This window comes from Hemiscyllium ocellatum, chromosome 49 (assembly GCF_020745735.1).
Source record: "Hemiscyllium ocellatum isolate sHemOce1 chromosome 49, sHemOce1.pat.X.cur, whole genome shotgun sequence".
In the NCBI taxonomy this organism is placed as follows: domain Eukaryota; kingdom Metazoa; phylum Chordata; class Chondrichthyes; order Orectolobiformes; family Hemiscylliidae; genus Hemiscyllium; species Hemiscyllium ocellatum.
The window spans coordinates 13058023-13073157 of NC_083449.1; the positions used below are offsets into that span (position 1 = coordinate 13058023).

The 15135-nt window shown below is 44.3% G+C and overlaps 1 protein-coding gene across 2 annotated transcripts; it reads right to left on the bottom strand.

Annotated features, from left to right (window-relative positions):
• Positions 1–5186: 5186 nt before the first annotated feature.
• On the bottom strand, positions 5187–6661 carry LOC132837352 (histone H1-like). 2 transcript variants are annotated; one of them, XM_060857018.1, is made up of 2 exons: positions 6046–6661; positions 5187–5210 (listed from the first exon to the last, which is right to left on the bottom strand). In XM_060857018.1, exons 1-2 carry the CDS (start codon positions 6592–6594, stop codon positions 5202–5204), a joined length of 558 nt encoding a protein of 185 aa, XP_060713001.1. In that variant the 5' UTR covers positions 6595–6661; the 3' UTR covers positions 5187–5201. The 2 variants fall into 2 exon arrangements, with proteins under 2 accessions (XP_060713001.1, XP_060713000.1); XM_060857017.1 differs by lacking the exon at positions 5187–5210 and having other exon boundaries at positions 5253–6661.
• Between the last annotated feature and the right edge of the window lie 8474 nt (positions 6662–15135).

The window sequence follows — 15135 nt, forward strand, 5'->3', positions numbered from 1 at the left end:
CCCCACCACCAGGGATATATTTCCCTCCCTTCCCGTATCAGCGTTCCGCAAAGACCACTCCCTTCGTGACTCCCTCATCAGGTCCACACCCCCCACCAACCCATCCTCCACTCCCAGCACCTTCCCCTGCAACTGCAGGAAATGCAAAACTTGTGCCCACACCTCCTCCCTTACTTCTCTCCAAGGCCCCAAGGGATCCTTCCATATCCACCACAAATTCACCTGCACCTCCACACACATCATCTATTGCATCCGCTGCACCCGATGTGGCCTCCTCTATATTGGGGAGACAGGCCGCCTACTTGCAGAACGCTTCAGGGAACACCTCTGGGACGCCCGGACCAACCAACCCAACCACCCCGTGTCTCAACACTTTAACTCTCCCTCCCACTCCACCGAAGACATGCAGGTCCTTGGACTACTCCATCGCCAGAACATAACAACACGACGGTTGGAGGAAGAGTGTCTCATCTTCCGCCTGGGAACCCTCCAACCACAAGGGATGAACTCAGATTTCTCCAGTTTCCTCATTTCCCCTCCCCCCACCTTGTCTCAGTTGATTCCCTTGAACTCAGCACCGCCCTCCTAACCTGCAATCCTCTTCCTGACCTCTCCGCCCCACCCCACTCCGGCCTATCACCCTCACCTTGACCTCCTTCCACCTATCACATCTCCATCGCCCCTCCCCCAAGTCCCTCCTGCCTACCTTTTATCTTAGCCTGCCTGGCACCCTCTCCTCATTCCTGATGAAGGGCTCTGGCCCGAAACGTCGAATTTCCTGTTCCTTGGATGCTGCCTGACCTGCTGTGCTTTAACCAGCAACACATTTTCAGCTCATAAAGAATAGAATGTCCAACTGTAGACACAATGAGCAAAATTGGACTGCTTCTGTGCTCTACAAAATCTGTGATTCTGATTCTAATGATAAAGGAAATCACATCCTGTTGAATAGACTGTCCATATAAAAATATCATGGAGAAATGGACAGACCAACTTATTTACAAGGCTGGTCCGGTACATGGTGTGGCATAGTTCCCTTCCTAATGTTCTACGTTATCACTGAGACATTTACGTTCATTTTGGACTGGGATATTGTTGTTTGGTTTTGTGAAATAGTTCTATTCTGCATCTGAAAGTCCAGGCTGCATGATATTTTTTATACTAATACGCTATACAACAGAATGTGAATTCCTTTATCAGCAGAATCAGCATGACAGAATTGGTACAGCACAGAAAGCAGGCCATTCAGCCCATTGTGTTTGCATTGGGACATTCCATTCTGCATACAGTTTCCAGCAATGTATGAAATGTGAACTTCATCCACTCACTGTCAGTGTCTCTACATAAATGCCAATATGAGATCAGCTCTGAAGAATGAATTTTGTTTCAACATTTGGTTTTCCCATTAAGCTTAATTTTCTTGCATTCAGTCTCAGTTTTCATTTACATTTTGTGTGTACAGTAGAGTTTATTAGTTGCTGCTGAGCACAATAGGAATCTACCATCTAACACCATCAGCCTTAGTTTTGGCGAGTGATTTGGTGAGTCAATTTACAAGTGTCCACATCTGGAAATGCTTGTGGGCCTACATATTTTTCTTTTCCTTTCAGCATCAACTGACTGTGTGAGAGTCAATTTTCTCTTCTGCTGGTGGTCTGTATCACTTCAAACAGTGATACTGATGTTTGCTATACTGTTTTTTTATCTATGTCTCCTTATGTTTCTGATTCAGCATGTCATGATCTAATACAGGTTATGATGTGGGATTAATACATCCTAAATCAGTTTCGCATGTAGTAACAAAGTGTGGACAGGCTTCTGCATTAGTCAGTCTCTCAATCGGAATGTGAGTATGGATAAAGTCAGCTTTTGTCAGCTAACATTGAATGTGGGATTCATTCAGTGTCTCATTATGAGTTATCAATGTGCTTCTTATTCATGGTTATTGTATTTTGTATTGATGCAGTGTCATTTCAAAGTGGAATTGTCATCTTTCAGAACTGCAGGAGCTCTTTATTGTTCAAACCTTTGCGATTCAGAATGTATCAGATATTATCCAATGTCACTTGTGTCAGCTCCTGTCAGTGACAGTGGATGTGTTTATATCACTGTTAATCTCTGGCACTGTATGTCTCAGTTGAATAACTTCCACAACATTGGAATCTATGGGACAATGTAGTCAATGATTGATAATTTATTTTGGACATGCCAATCTCTAGACTGAATGTACGTTTAAAATGTATTATTCCTATGTTAGTCCCAGCGAAACTATATGAGAGTCTACATGCTGTATTCAAAAGTCTCTCATTATCTGTCTGAATACGGGATACTTTGTGTCCTTTGAAGTCAATATTTGATTTCCTTTTGTTAATTTCACACCAAATTTTATATTCTGTAGTTTTGTATGAGATGTGCATTGCTTTTCAGTTTGGGGTTCCATGCATAAATATATATTTTAAAATACAATTTGGGCTGAAGTGTAATTCCTCCATTTTGATGGAATTGATGCATGAGTTACATTTCATATCTAAGACAGGATGAGATATTTGGTGGGATAATTATATATAGTTCAAGCTACTTCTTGGAAAACCTCACTACAATTTACTGTGTATCATGTGATAGATTTAGTCTTTTCTAATATAGAACAACTGGGTTAAAATTTATGGCTATAGAGAACTATTGTATTTAAATTATATAGGGAGTGAATGTTTATGGTAAGATTGAAGCTGTCAACCTGTTCTGCTTAAAACGTTTAATGAAAGGCTCACTCTTTCAACCATCGGATCTTTGCGGATCTTGGTATTTCTTTTATTCATGTCTGTGGACCTATTAGTCTGGCAGTAACTCAGGACTTTGAGAGGGATTCTGTACCCATTGTGTATCTCACAGCTCTCTTCCAAATGTTGACAAATCATCAGCCATCTTCAATTCTTTACTCGTGTGAAACAGAACACATTCTGTGACTGTTTGATCTTTTATATGAATGCAGAACTAAGTTTGCTTCCTTCTGTCCCTTGTATTGGTTATATATATGGGAATTTTTTTCTCTAACTGTTACCTTCAATGGAACTATGTGATTCATTCTAATGCCTTTCAAATCTCATAAACAGACTTTTCTGCAGCCAGCAGAGAAAAATCAGAATGGTGTGTTGCCTCCCTGGTGTCAGGATCAAGGATGTCTCAGAGAGGGTGCAGAGTGTTTGCAAAGGACAGAGGGACCAACAGGAGGTCATTGTACACATTGGAACCAATGACACAGGAAGGGAAAAGGATGAGATTCTGAAGGGAGAATATAGAAAGTTAGGCAGGAATTTAAAAAGCAGGTCCTCGAACGTAGTGATATCTAGATTACTCCCATTGGTATGAGCTAGTGAGGATAGAAATAGAAGGATAGAGCAGATGAATGTGTAGCTGAGGAACTGGCGCATGCGAGAAGAGTTCACATTTTTGCATCATTGGAATCTCTTCTGGGGTAAAAGAGACCTGTATAAGAAGGATGGGTTGCACCAGAATTGGAAGGGAACTAATATACTGGCAGGGAGATTTGCTGGAGCTGCCCAGGAAGATTTACAATAGTAAGGTGGTGGGCTGGGACCCAGGGAAAAAGTGAGGAAAGAGTTCAATCTGAGACTGGTACAGTTGGGAACGGGAGCAAATCAAACAGTCAGGGCAGGCAGGGACAGAGCAGAGTACAAGGTAAGACTGATAAATTAAACTGAATTTACTTCAATACAAGAGGCCTAACAGGGAAGGCAGATTAACTCAGGGCATAGGTAGGACTGGGATAGCATAGCAATTACAGAAATATGGCTCAGAGATGGGGGGGTGGGCAAGAGAGGAGGAGTGTGTGGTGTTTTTGATAAGGGATAGAATTACTACTGTAGTTAGGGAGGATATTCCTGGGAATGTATACTTGGGTTACTTGGGTGGTACTGAGGAATAAGAAATGGATGATCACATTGTTTGAATTGCCTTTTCGACGCCCTAATAGTCAGCAAGAAATTGAAAACATATTTGTAAGAAGATTTCAGTTAGCTGTCATAATAATATGGTATTTATGGTAAATGATTTTAACTTTTCAAGCATAGACTGGGACTGCCATAGTGTTAGGGGATCAGATGGAGCTGTGTTTGATGCTTGGATTGAATGTATCCCTCTGGAAATTGAGCTCAATGTGTGTCTGGTTCAATCCACTCTGTGTCTGTGGAAAGGATGTTCTCTGCCCTGACAGCAGTAACATACCTGGTGTCTGGGAGAAGCAGTTGGTCACACTTGGCTTTGTCCTGAGTATATATTAGATTGTCTTGGTCCAGCGAGTATGCTTCTGGAGGGAAACAGAAGATATGTTTCATCTAATTCAAACCAACTGAGTTTTAAAATATCAAACTGATCAAAGCAAAATTCAATTTGTAATATTTATGATTTTTTTAAACGAAAGATGACAGTGTGAACAAAGCATGGTTTGGTTCTGTAATTTCTCTGAGTTATTCCCGGTCTCTTTTTTGTCGAAATTATTCAGCAATTTCCGGAGACACAAAACCGAACTTATAGCTGTGCAGCTCCCTGAAGCTGAAAATGTGTTGCTGGTTAAAGCACAGCAGGTTAGGCAGCATCCAAGGAATAGGAAATTCGACGTTTCGGGCATAAGCCCTTCATCAGCTCCCTGAAGGTAATACTTAGATAGATCAATGTGCAGTTCCCACTACACTAATAGAATCCTACAAGATGATCAGCGGATTAGATAAGGCGGACAGTGAGAGCCTTTTTTCCTTGGATGGTGATGTCCAGCAGGATAGAACATAGCTTAAAATTGAGGGGTGATAGATATAGGACAGATGTCTGAGGTAGGTTCGAGAGCAGTATGGGTGTGGAACGTTCTGCCTGCGACAGTAGTAGACTCGCCAACCTTAAATGGCATTTAAATAGTCATTGGATAAACATATGGATGATAATGAGACATCACAGAACACACACAAACACACAGGCTGCTGTTATCAAAGCTGAGGCTGCTGTGGTGATGCCTGTTTCAGGGAATGGAGAGTCCCGCCCCCCGAGAGCTGGGATTGGATACAGCCCCATCCGTCAACCCACAGAGGAACACCTCCGGAAGGTACAGATAAGGCTGGAAAAGGTTATTGGCGGGTGATTGGTTCACTTGGAATGACGGTCTGTCAATTTCAAAAAGCCCGCCGATTTCACCCTCACAAATCCTGAAATGAAATGAAACATTAAGAAGCAAAACACTGTCCGTCTGCAACTAAGATAAAAGTTTATTCTTTACAGCAGTATTTAAAACCCTGCGGAAAGCAGGCGGGATCACTGCCTGACCTGTGTGTAACAGGCAGGAGGAAAGTGAGGGGAACCTCACAGCCCAGCCTAACAACCGCCCTGAGTCAATCTAAACCCCCCCGCCGGTTTAAACAGCTTACAAACTCATACAGTGTACCCCGAGAAAGGGACAGAGTCTCCCTGTATCGGGACATCTTTGTTTCACCCAGATTGTAATGAGCCCGAACACAATGTGTCATTGCTGCCTGATCTGTCTGTGAGAGACAGACCGAAAGAACACGCCATGATAACATCCGCACCGCCCTAGCATCAAAACTGAACAAAGCATCATTCCTGGAAGGGTCAATGAAATACAAATACTGCAATCTGTCACATTGGGGTCCGGGCAGAAATACAAGTCGCGATGTGAAATAACCAGATGGGAGATCAAGAAACCCTCCCCGTGTGATCCCTTCCCCATTCTCAGGGTCTGTCCACTCACAAACTGTGGCGAGAGGGTGTGCCTGAGTAACTCAGTCAGATTAACATCTTGGGTATGTCTGCACTCGGCCCCGGGACAGGGACCATTTGATCCGGGGCTCAGCTCTTTCCTGAGAGATGTGGGTGGCTCTGAGAAGAGCCTTTGGGTTCAGATGGTGACATGTTACACCGACTGGTTCATTTCTTTGCTGCTTTCTTGGGCACTTTGGCCTGGGTCTTGGCTTTAACCGATTTGCTGAGGGGTTTGGGGGACTTGGGGCTCTTGGCCTTTTTCACCTTCTTCACGGAAGCCTTTTTCTTCGGCGCTGCTTTGATCACTCGCTTTTTCTTTGGCGGGGCTGCCTTCCCGGCGCCTGGTCTCTTAGCTGTCGCTTTCTTAGCTGTTGGTTTCTTGGCTGGGGATTTTTTCACTGTAGCCTTCTTGGCTGGTGTTTTCTTCCCGACCACTTTCTTGCCGCTTGCTGCTCTTCTCACCTTCTTGGCCCCTTCTGCCTTGCCTCGAGTCTGAGCGAGTTTGAAGGAGCCGGAGGCGCCCTGGCCCTTGACCTGAACCAGGGAGCCTTTCGCCAGGGCCCTCCTGATACACATCTTGATCTGGGAGTTGCGCTTGTCCACCTCGACCCCGCTTTTCTCCAACGCTTTCTTTATACTGACAAGGGACATCCCCTTGCGATCCTTGGACTGCTCGACAATCCTCAGAATCTGCTCGCCCAACTTGGGACCGGCTGGTCTTTTCCTGGGAGACGCCGCCTTTTTCTTGGGAGCCTTGGCTTTGGTGGGAGCGGAGGCTGGAGGAGCCGTTTCGGCGGCTGCACTGTCGCTCATGTCGAGAACTCTGTGCTGAATCTCTCTCTCTCTCTGGGTGAGTCTGAACTGGGTCAGCAATGAAGCTGCTGGGGGGCGGCACTGAGCAACTTCAAGGCAGCGAGCGGACGGCGCAGAGACAACCTGCCGTCAGCTCCCTGCTCCTGCTGCCTCTCTGTGTTTCTCTCACTGTCTAAACTCTCCGATTCCTCTGAAATTCCGTATCTCCGGGGAGCCAGGCTCGGTCGCTCCTGTCCCTGACACGGGAAGGTTTGTGACTGAAAAGTTTTCACTCGAATAGACGGCTCCGCTGTCGAGTTAAACGCATTTTGCTGCTGCACAGATCCAGCCCTCTGAGCTGAGCGCTGACATTGTCGGTACTTTTCGACTGAAATCTTGAAATCATCAAATATATTCCCTTGAATTCCATCTTTGGGGTCGAGTGGGGCAGCCGGGGGATAACTGGAAATGAAAATGTTTTTGATTCGCACAAGAGAGACTCAGAAATATCATAATATTCGCGGACACACAAACACAGTTACGTTCGACCAACCGACCCGCCCTTTTCCTCCAGTCTCTCTGAGACAATATTCACATCCATACAGTCACAGGCCAGTAATATCACCAAGTGGAAGGGTGGAAGGATAGAATTTCTCCTCCTTTCAGCCTTTGCTCCGGTGTCCCGGGAGTTAGTTGTAGTTTTCTTTTCTCCTCAGTGATTGTTAAACTCTCATCAACTCTCCTGGTTACATCCTGAAATATTTCCAGGCGGTTTGTCAAGCTGAGAACATGGAAGTGTAAGCACAGGAACAGGCCTTTCAAATCCATGCTGACTCCATCAGAACCTGATCATCGTTTGCTCAAAAGCTTTGCAATTAAATCTTTTATTTTGATTGTTTTCCCTGGAGACTGGCTGGTCTACAATTCCCAGTTGTATATCTCCCTCCGTATTCCATTGAATTGCTCACATTAGCCACCATCCGATTTGTTGAAATGAATGCAGAGCCTGTAGAATCTTGGAACATGAGCACTAATACACCCACGGTCCCTGAGGCCACTGTGGTAATTACTCTGGGGGGTAGATTATCAGTGTCTGGGATTTCTCAGCCTTCAGTCCTATCCATTGCCTCAACTCAATTTCCCAAATAATGCTGATTTGGTTCATTATCTCCATCTCACTAAACTCTGTGTTCCCCAAAATTCCCGCTGTGTTAATTATATCCTCTTTTGTGAACACAGAACAAGAGAAGATATTCAGTTGGAAAACCATTTTTGGTCCCCATTGTGGGCTCCCCCCATTTTAATTCTAAGTGAACTACGTTTGTCCTCATCAACCTGTGTGTTTTCCTTTCTGTCTTTACATACCTATCATAACTTTCACTTTTTAATGGTTTCTACAACCTGACTCTGTTACACCTTTTCTCTTCAGTAATCAATGCCTTTTTATCATTCTGTGTTGGATATTAAGCTGACCCCAGGCTTCACGTCTGTCGGGGTTCTTTCCTTCACAATTTGGAGGCCTTTTCTTTGGATCAAAGCTATCTCAGATGGCCCTTGTAAACTATAGGTTTGTAATTTATAATCAGGGCACCTTCAAACTCATGACCACTTCTGTCTAAAAAAGGATAAGGGAAGCTGATGTAGGGAAACACCACCTTCATATCAGACAAGTTCACCTCCAAGGCACTCACCGTCCTGACTTGGAAATGTATTCCTTCTCCTTTACTGTCACTGGATCAAGAGCCTGGCCCTCCCGGCTAGGTGGGGTCTATCATTATGGGACTCCATTCCTCACCAAGTTCCTGCCTGTGGCATGCCACACGCCTCCTCCACCACCAAACTCTCACCAGCCGAGGCCTGGTGGAAGAATGCCTCATCTTCACCTTGATAGCCTCCAACTACGCAGGGTTAATGTGGATTTCACCATTTTCCTCATTTCCCCTCAGCCCAACTCATTCCAGATCCAACCTTCCAGCTAGGCACCACCCTTTTGACCTGTCCTACCTGTCCATCCACCTTCCCACCTATCCATTCCAGCCTCCTCACCTACCGATCACCTTCACCCCAACTTCATCTACCTATCACACTCTCGGGTATCTTCCCCCCCAACCCCACCTGCCTCCCAATTATCTCTCCCCCTCCTTGTGCCACCCCGTCATTCCTGATGAAGAGCTTCTGCTCAAAACATTGATTTTCCTGCTCCTTAGATGCTGCCTGAATGGCTGTGCTTGACAGCTCCACACTCTCTGACACTAAAATCACTCAGCTACTATAAGCTGGTATTTGCATTCAGTCACAGACTTGATATTACACACCTCTATCCAGGTAGGGCTTTAGCCCGGCCTCCTGACCAGAGATTCATAAACTATCACTGTGACATCAGAAACCCTGCAACATTGGTGCTGGGTCCATTGCTTTTCATTATTTCTATAAATCATTTGGATGTGAACACAGAAAATATAGTTAGTTAGTTTGCAGATGACATCAAAATTGGAGTTGTAGTGGACAATGAAGAAGGTTATCTCCGAGTACAATGGGACCTTGTCCAGATGGGCCTATGGGCCGAGGCCTGGCAGATGGAGTTCAATTTAGATAAATGGGAAATGCTGTATCTGGAATGGCGTATCAGGACAGGACTTATATATGCTGAAAATGTGTTGCTGTAAAAGTGCAGCAGGTCAGGCAGCATCCAAGGAGCAGGAGAATCGACATTCAGGCATGAGCCCTTCTTCAGGAATGGTATGGTCCTAGGGAGTGTTGCTGAGCAAAGAGACCTTGGAGTGTAGGTTCATAGTTTCTTGAAAGTCGAGTTGCAGGGAGATAGAACAGTGAATGAGGCATTTCGTACGCTTTCCTTTGGTGGCAAGAGCTTTGATTTGCAGAAGTTGGGAATTCATGCTGCGGCTGTAAGGGACATTGGTTCGGTCACTTTGGGAAGAGTGTGTGGAATTCCAGTCTCGCTCCTATCACAGGATGTTGTGAAACTTGAAAGGGTTCAGAAAAGACTTGCAAAGATGTTGCCATGGTTGGAGGAGTGGAGTTACAGGGTGAGGCTGGGATTGTTTTCCCTGGGGCGTTGGAGGCTGAGGGGTGACCGTATCGAGCTTTTATAAAATAATGAGGGCATGGATAGGGTAAACAGACAATGTCTTTTTCCCTGCGGTGGAGGAGTCCAGACCCAGTGTGCATAGATTCAGGGTGAGAGGGGTAAAGTTTAAAAGGGACCTAAGCAGTAACTTTTTACACAGAGAGTGGAAACACGTAAGGAATGAGCTGCCAGAGGACATGGTGAAGGCTAGTACAATTACAACATTTAAAAGGCATCAGGATGGCTGTATGAATAGGAAGGGTATTATAGCGTGATGGGGAAAGTGCTGGAAAATGGGACTTCTTTGGTGATGATAACTGCTCGGCACAGCCGAGTTATACCGAAGCATCTGTTTCCGTGCTGTACATCTCTCTGACTCTTTTAGCTGCATTTGCGAAAATGTCCCATTTAAGACCATAAGACATAGGAGTGCAAGTAAGGCCATTCGGCCCATCGAGTCCACTCCGCCATTTAATCATAGCTGATGGGCATTACAACTCCACTTATGCGCATTCTCCCCGTAGCCCTTAAATTCTCCTGACATCAAAAATTTATCAATCTCTGCCTTGAAGACATTTAGCGTCCCGGCCTCCACTGCACTCCGCAGCAATGAATTCCACAGGCCCACCACTCTCTGGCTGAAGAAATGTCCCCACATTTCTGTTCTGAATTGACCCCCTCTAATTCTAAGGCTGTGCCCATGGGTCCTAGTCACCTCACATAATGGAAACAATTTCTTAGCGTCCACCCTTTCCAAGCCATGTATGATCTTATAAGTTTTTATGAGATCTCCCCTTAACCTTCTAAACTCCAATGAGTACAATCCCAGGATCCTCAGCCATTCCTCATATGTTAGACCTACCTTTCCAGGGATCATCCATGTGAATCTCTGCTGGACATGCTCCAGTGCCAGTATGTCCCTCCTGAGGCGTGGGGCCCAAAACTGGACACAGTACTCCAAATGGGGCCTAACCAGAGCTTTATAAAGTCTCAGTAGCACCTCGCTGCTTTTATATTCCAACCCTCTTGAGATAAATGACAACATTGAATTCGCTTTCTTAATCACGGATTCAACCTGCATGTTTACCTTTAGAGAATCCTCGACGAGCACTCCCAGATCCCTTTGTACTTTGGCTTTATGAATTTTCTCACCGTTTAGAAAGTAGTCCATGTTTGTATTCTTTTTTCCAACGTGCAAGAACTCGCATTTGCTCACATTGAACTTCATCAGCCGTTTCCTGGACCACTCTCCCAAACTGTCTCCATCCTTCTGCAGCCTCCCCACATCCTCAGTACTACCTGCCTGTCCACCTATCTTCATATCATCGGCAAACTTCACTAGAATGCCCCCAGTCCCTTCATCCAGATCATTAATATATAACGGCCCCAACCCTGAACCCTGTGGGACACCGCTTCTCACCGGCTGCCATTCCGAAAAAGAGCCTCTTATCCCAACTCTCTGCCTTCTCTCAGACAGCCAATCCTCAATCCATGCCATTTATTCTCACTCTCTGCATGACACTTTCGACAAAGCGTTAATACTCATGGGAAGAAGTTCGGCAGGAATTTAATACGCAGACATGATGTTACCGAATGGTAGTCCACATTAGATGGGTCGAATGGCCGTCAGCTTGCCCGCTCCCTGATCGGATTGCGATGAAGCCGGGGGGAGGGGTTATGAACATGACCGGGGAAGGAGCTCCATTGGAGCTTCAGAAAGGGACAATGTCCCACCTTGAAACGTTCCCTGCCCTTTCCCCCCACAGCCACAGGAACTGGGAGAAAAGGGAATTGGGGAAATGACCAATTGCTGTTTGTTTCTGGGATTCAGTGGGGGAGAGCGGCGCATGCGCGAGGCTGTCCCTTCTCCCAAAGGCCGATTGTTCCTGCCGGGAGGAGCGCATGCGTGAGACCCTGCGGAGCAGGAACTGGTCCCGGAGCTTGGAGTGAGCGGGCTGGGGGGGGAAGAGGGAGGTCTTTCTCGGGCTGTGTGTGTGTGTGGCGGGGGGGCTTCTTGGGGGAGAGAGAGCGGGAAGGAGCTGCTGTGGGCCATTCTTGTGGTTTGCAATCCTCTGAACACTGATGGTAATTCATTGTTTGGCTTCTGTTCCAGGCTGTCTGTTGATATTGGGCAGTGAATAATGGATGCACAGACTATAATTGTGTGACAATCCTAGAAAGGACACGTACTAGACTCAACAGATTCAAAGTTTAGAGTGAAACTTTAGAAATAGAACCTCTTCTTTCCTTCAATGAGTGTATTACCAACTTGATATTGGTGTATGTCACCATTGCAGCTGCTTCAGGAACTCCCAGTCATGGAGGTGTACAGATGTTAGTTTCTGGATCTCACCCAATCGTTAACAAATGGGAATAAAAGAAAATGAGATGAGGAGCAAGTCAGGGAAAAAACTGGAATCAAAGTCTGGTTCTGTTCGAATTGCTGAGTTTCAAAAATCCCTAATGATTATTAACTGAATGGCCACACTGATCAGTTTGATCTTGCCTAACTTGGCTTTATGTTGATTTACAGCTGAAACATCTTCTGTCTCTCTCCAAGCAAATATTCCAAGGATCAAGGCAATCTAATATTTCCTCAGTACAAAGCTAAGTGTGATCAGCTGCTTCCAACAAACACCAGGTATGTTACTGCTGGCAGAGTGGAGAATTTCCTTTCCACAGTCTCAGATCAGATTGAAACAGACTTAGATTGAGTTCAGTTTCCAGAGACTTATCCAAACAAATAGTCAGACACAACAGTGGAAAGACAAGTTTCTTTTCTCTCTCCATTCCCCATAGATGTCTTCCCACTTCCAATTAATATCATTCATAACGCATTAACATTCACACCATGTTTGAAGTGTTATAGGCTGACTCCTTATCTAAGGTACATAATTGGGAAGTAAATGAACATTGTATTTAATAATGGCATTTTAAATGTCACAAACCAGAAAGATAATGACATCACACTGTTACATCATTTCAACAGCCAAATATGACAATTAGTGAATCATTACTGAGCAGACACACATACACAAAGGAACTGGCTGATTCAGATTGAGTCCCAGAGACACTCAACGTATCGACACACAAGGTACAAAGACTAACAACAATGTACATCCATTTACGTTGCAGGGAACAGACGTGACTGCATCCAAAATGTTTTACAAAGACAAGCACCTAATCCCATTCAGCCAGCATTCCATTTCAATAAGTGTGTCATAGCAGCAGAGGAGCTGTCAACTCCTCCGTTATCTCAACACAATTCTCAACTTTCCATCTCCCCTCCCCCAAGTCCCTCCTCCCTACCTTTTATCTTAGCCTGCTTGGCACACACTCCTCATTCCTGATGAAGGGCTTATGCCCGAAACGTCGAATTTCTTATTCCTTGGATGCTGCCTAACCTGCTGTGCTTTAACCAGCAACACATTTTCAACTGTGATCTCCAGCATCTGCAGACCTCATTTTTTACCCGGAGAATTCTCACCTTGTTCACCTTGCAAACAGAGAAACTATGTTTTCCCTCTGCCCAGCAATAGGTTTGTTTTTAAAAAAAAACAGTTGTGTAACTTTGTTCCCAAATTCACTTCAATCTTGTACAAAGAGTCCCACATGTTCCCCCCCTATGAAATATTACAAAAAAGGAGGAAAATAGAATGTCATTTCTTCAAATTAACCATACAATCAAATAATCACCTTTTATTCTGATGAAGAAAGATCAATTAGCCAAATCTTGTAATTTGTAAATTCTCTTCACATAGAACATTGAATGTTACAGCCCATTACAGGCCTTTCACCCTTGATGTTGCACTGACCTGTGACACCAACCTGAAGCCCATCTAACCTACACTATTCCATTATCATCCATCTATTTATCCAATGACCATTTAAATACCTTCACAGTTGGTGAGTATACTACTGTTGCAGGGAGCATTCCATGCTCTTACTACTCTGAGTAAAGAACCTACCTCTGACATCTGTCCTGTATCTATCACCCCTCAATTTAAAGCTAATTTAATTCACATTCACACACATCCCCTCATGCTAGCTATCACCATCTGAGGAAAAAGGTTCTCACTGTCCACCCTAACAAATCCTCTGATCATCTCTTAAGTCACATCTTAACCTTCTTCTCTCTAATGAAAACAGCTTCATGTCCCTCAGCCCTTCCTCATAAGACTTTGCTTTCATACCAGGCAATGTCCTGGTAAACCTCCTCTGCACGCTTTCAATGTTTCCACATCCATCGTATAATGCGGTGACCACAAATGTAGGCAATACTCCAAGTGTATCCACCCCAGAGTATTGTACAGCTGCTAAATTTACCTGAATGGTTTAAATCTTCCCCACTGTATAACAGAAAGCACAATTCCTTTTGCTATTGACATTCCCACCAAAGAGCATCAGAGAGTACTGCCAATGCCTTGCACCGTCACACTACTGAACAGGGTTTTATAATATTCAGAATAGAACAATGAAATGAACTAGCCAGTTCTTTTTCCTGTAGAAGGAACGCTGTGGTCAGTCAGCTGCGATACAGTTTATTTGTTTGTTGCCCTTTCCCTCACACATTAACAACAGAATGTTACACCTATCCATTTCTCAGCATTATTCACAAAAGTATGTCACTATTCTCTGAGAAAAGCTGATGGCATCCTGAGGAACAGCCCCGATATCATTCCTCCCAGTTAGACTGTGCACTGAAGGAGTGAGAAAACTCTTCACTTTTCCATGTCACAATCCATGACCCAAAACAAATGAACTGAGCAGAACTGACAGGCAGAGATTGATAACTACATTCACAGATTCACAAAGCAGAAGCTGGCATGTACAGATTGATGACTATACTGACACATTCACAGGGAAGAAGTGTACAAAAGAAGATCGATAACTGTAGTTTCCTGCTCACATAACAGAAACATGTATATATAGATTGTTGAGTACAGTTTCTAACACATAGTACAAACTGAAAAGGAGAAATTGGTTACTATATTTACATACTTATATAACAGACTGGCAGGGACAAATTGCTAAGCATATTCACATACTTACAACACAGAAGCTAATCGAGAAAGATTGATAAATGCATTCACATAGTGGATACTGACAGTTACAGATTAATAACTGTAACTGCACACTCAGATACACAGAGCTGAAACTGTCAGGAACAGGTTGGTAAATATACTCAGACATTCACTTCGTAGTTACTGACAGAGAAAGTTTGATAACAAATCCATCATGTCGACATAGCAGAACCTGACAGGAACAGATTAATAACCATAATACTCCTAGTGTCACACGGCATCAATAACTCATCTCACATTTTCACAGAGCAGTACAGATCAATAACTATATCAGATTGACAAGCAAAACCTGACAGGTATAGAATGACAACTATCCTCACACATTTGCTGTTAGAAACTGAAGATAACTATGCTCATATTCACATGGCAGACACAGTTACCGCTTGATAA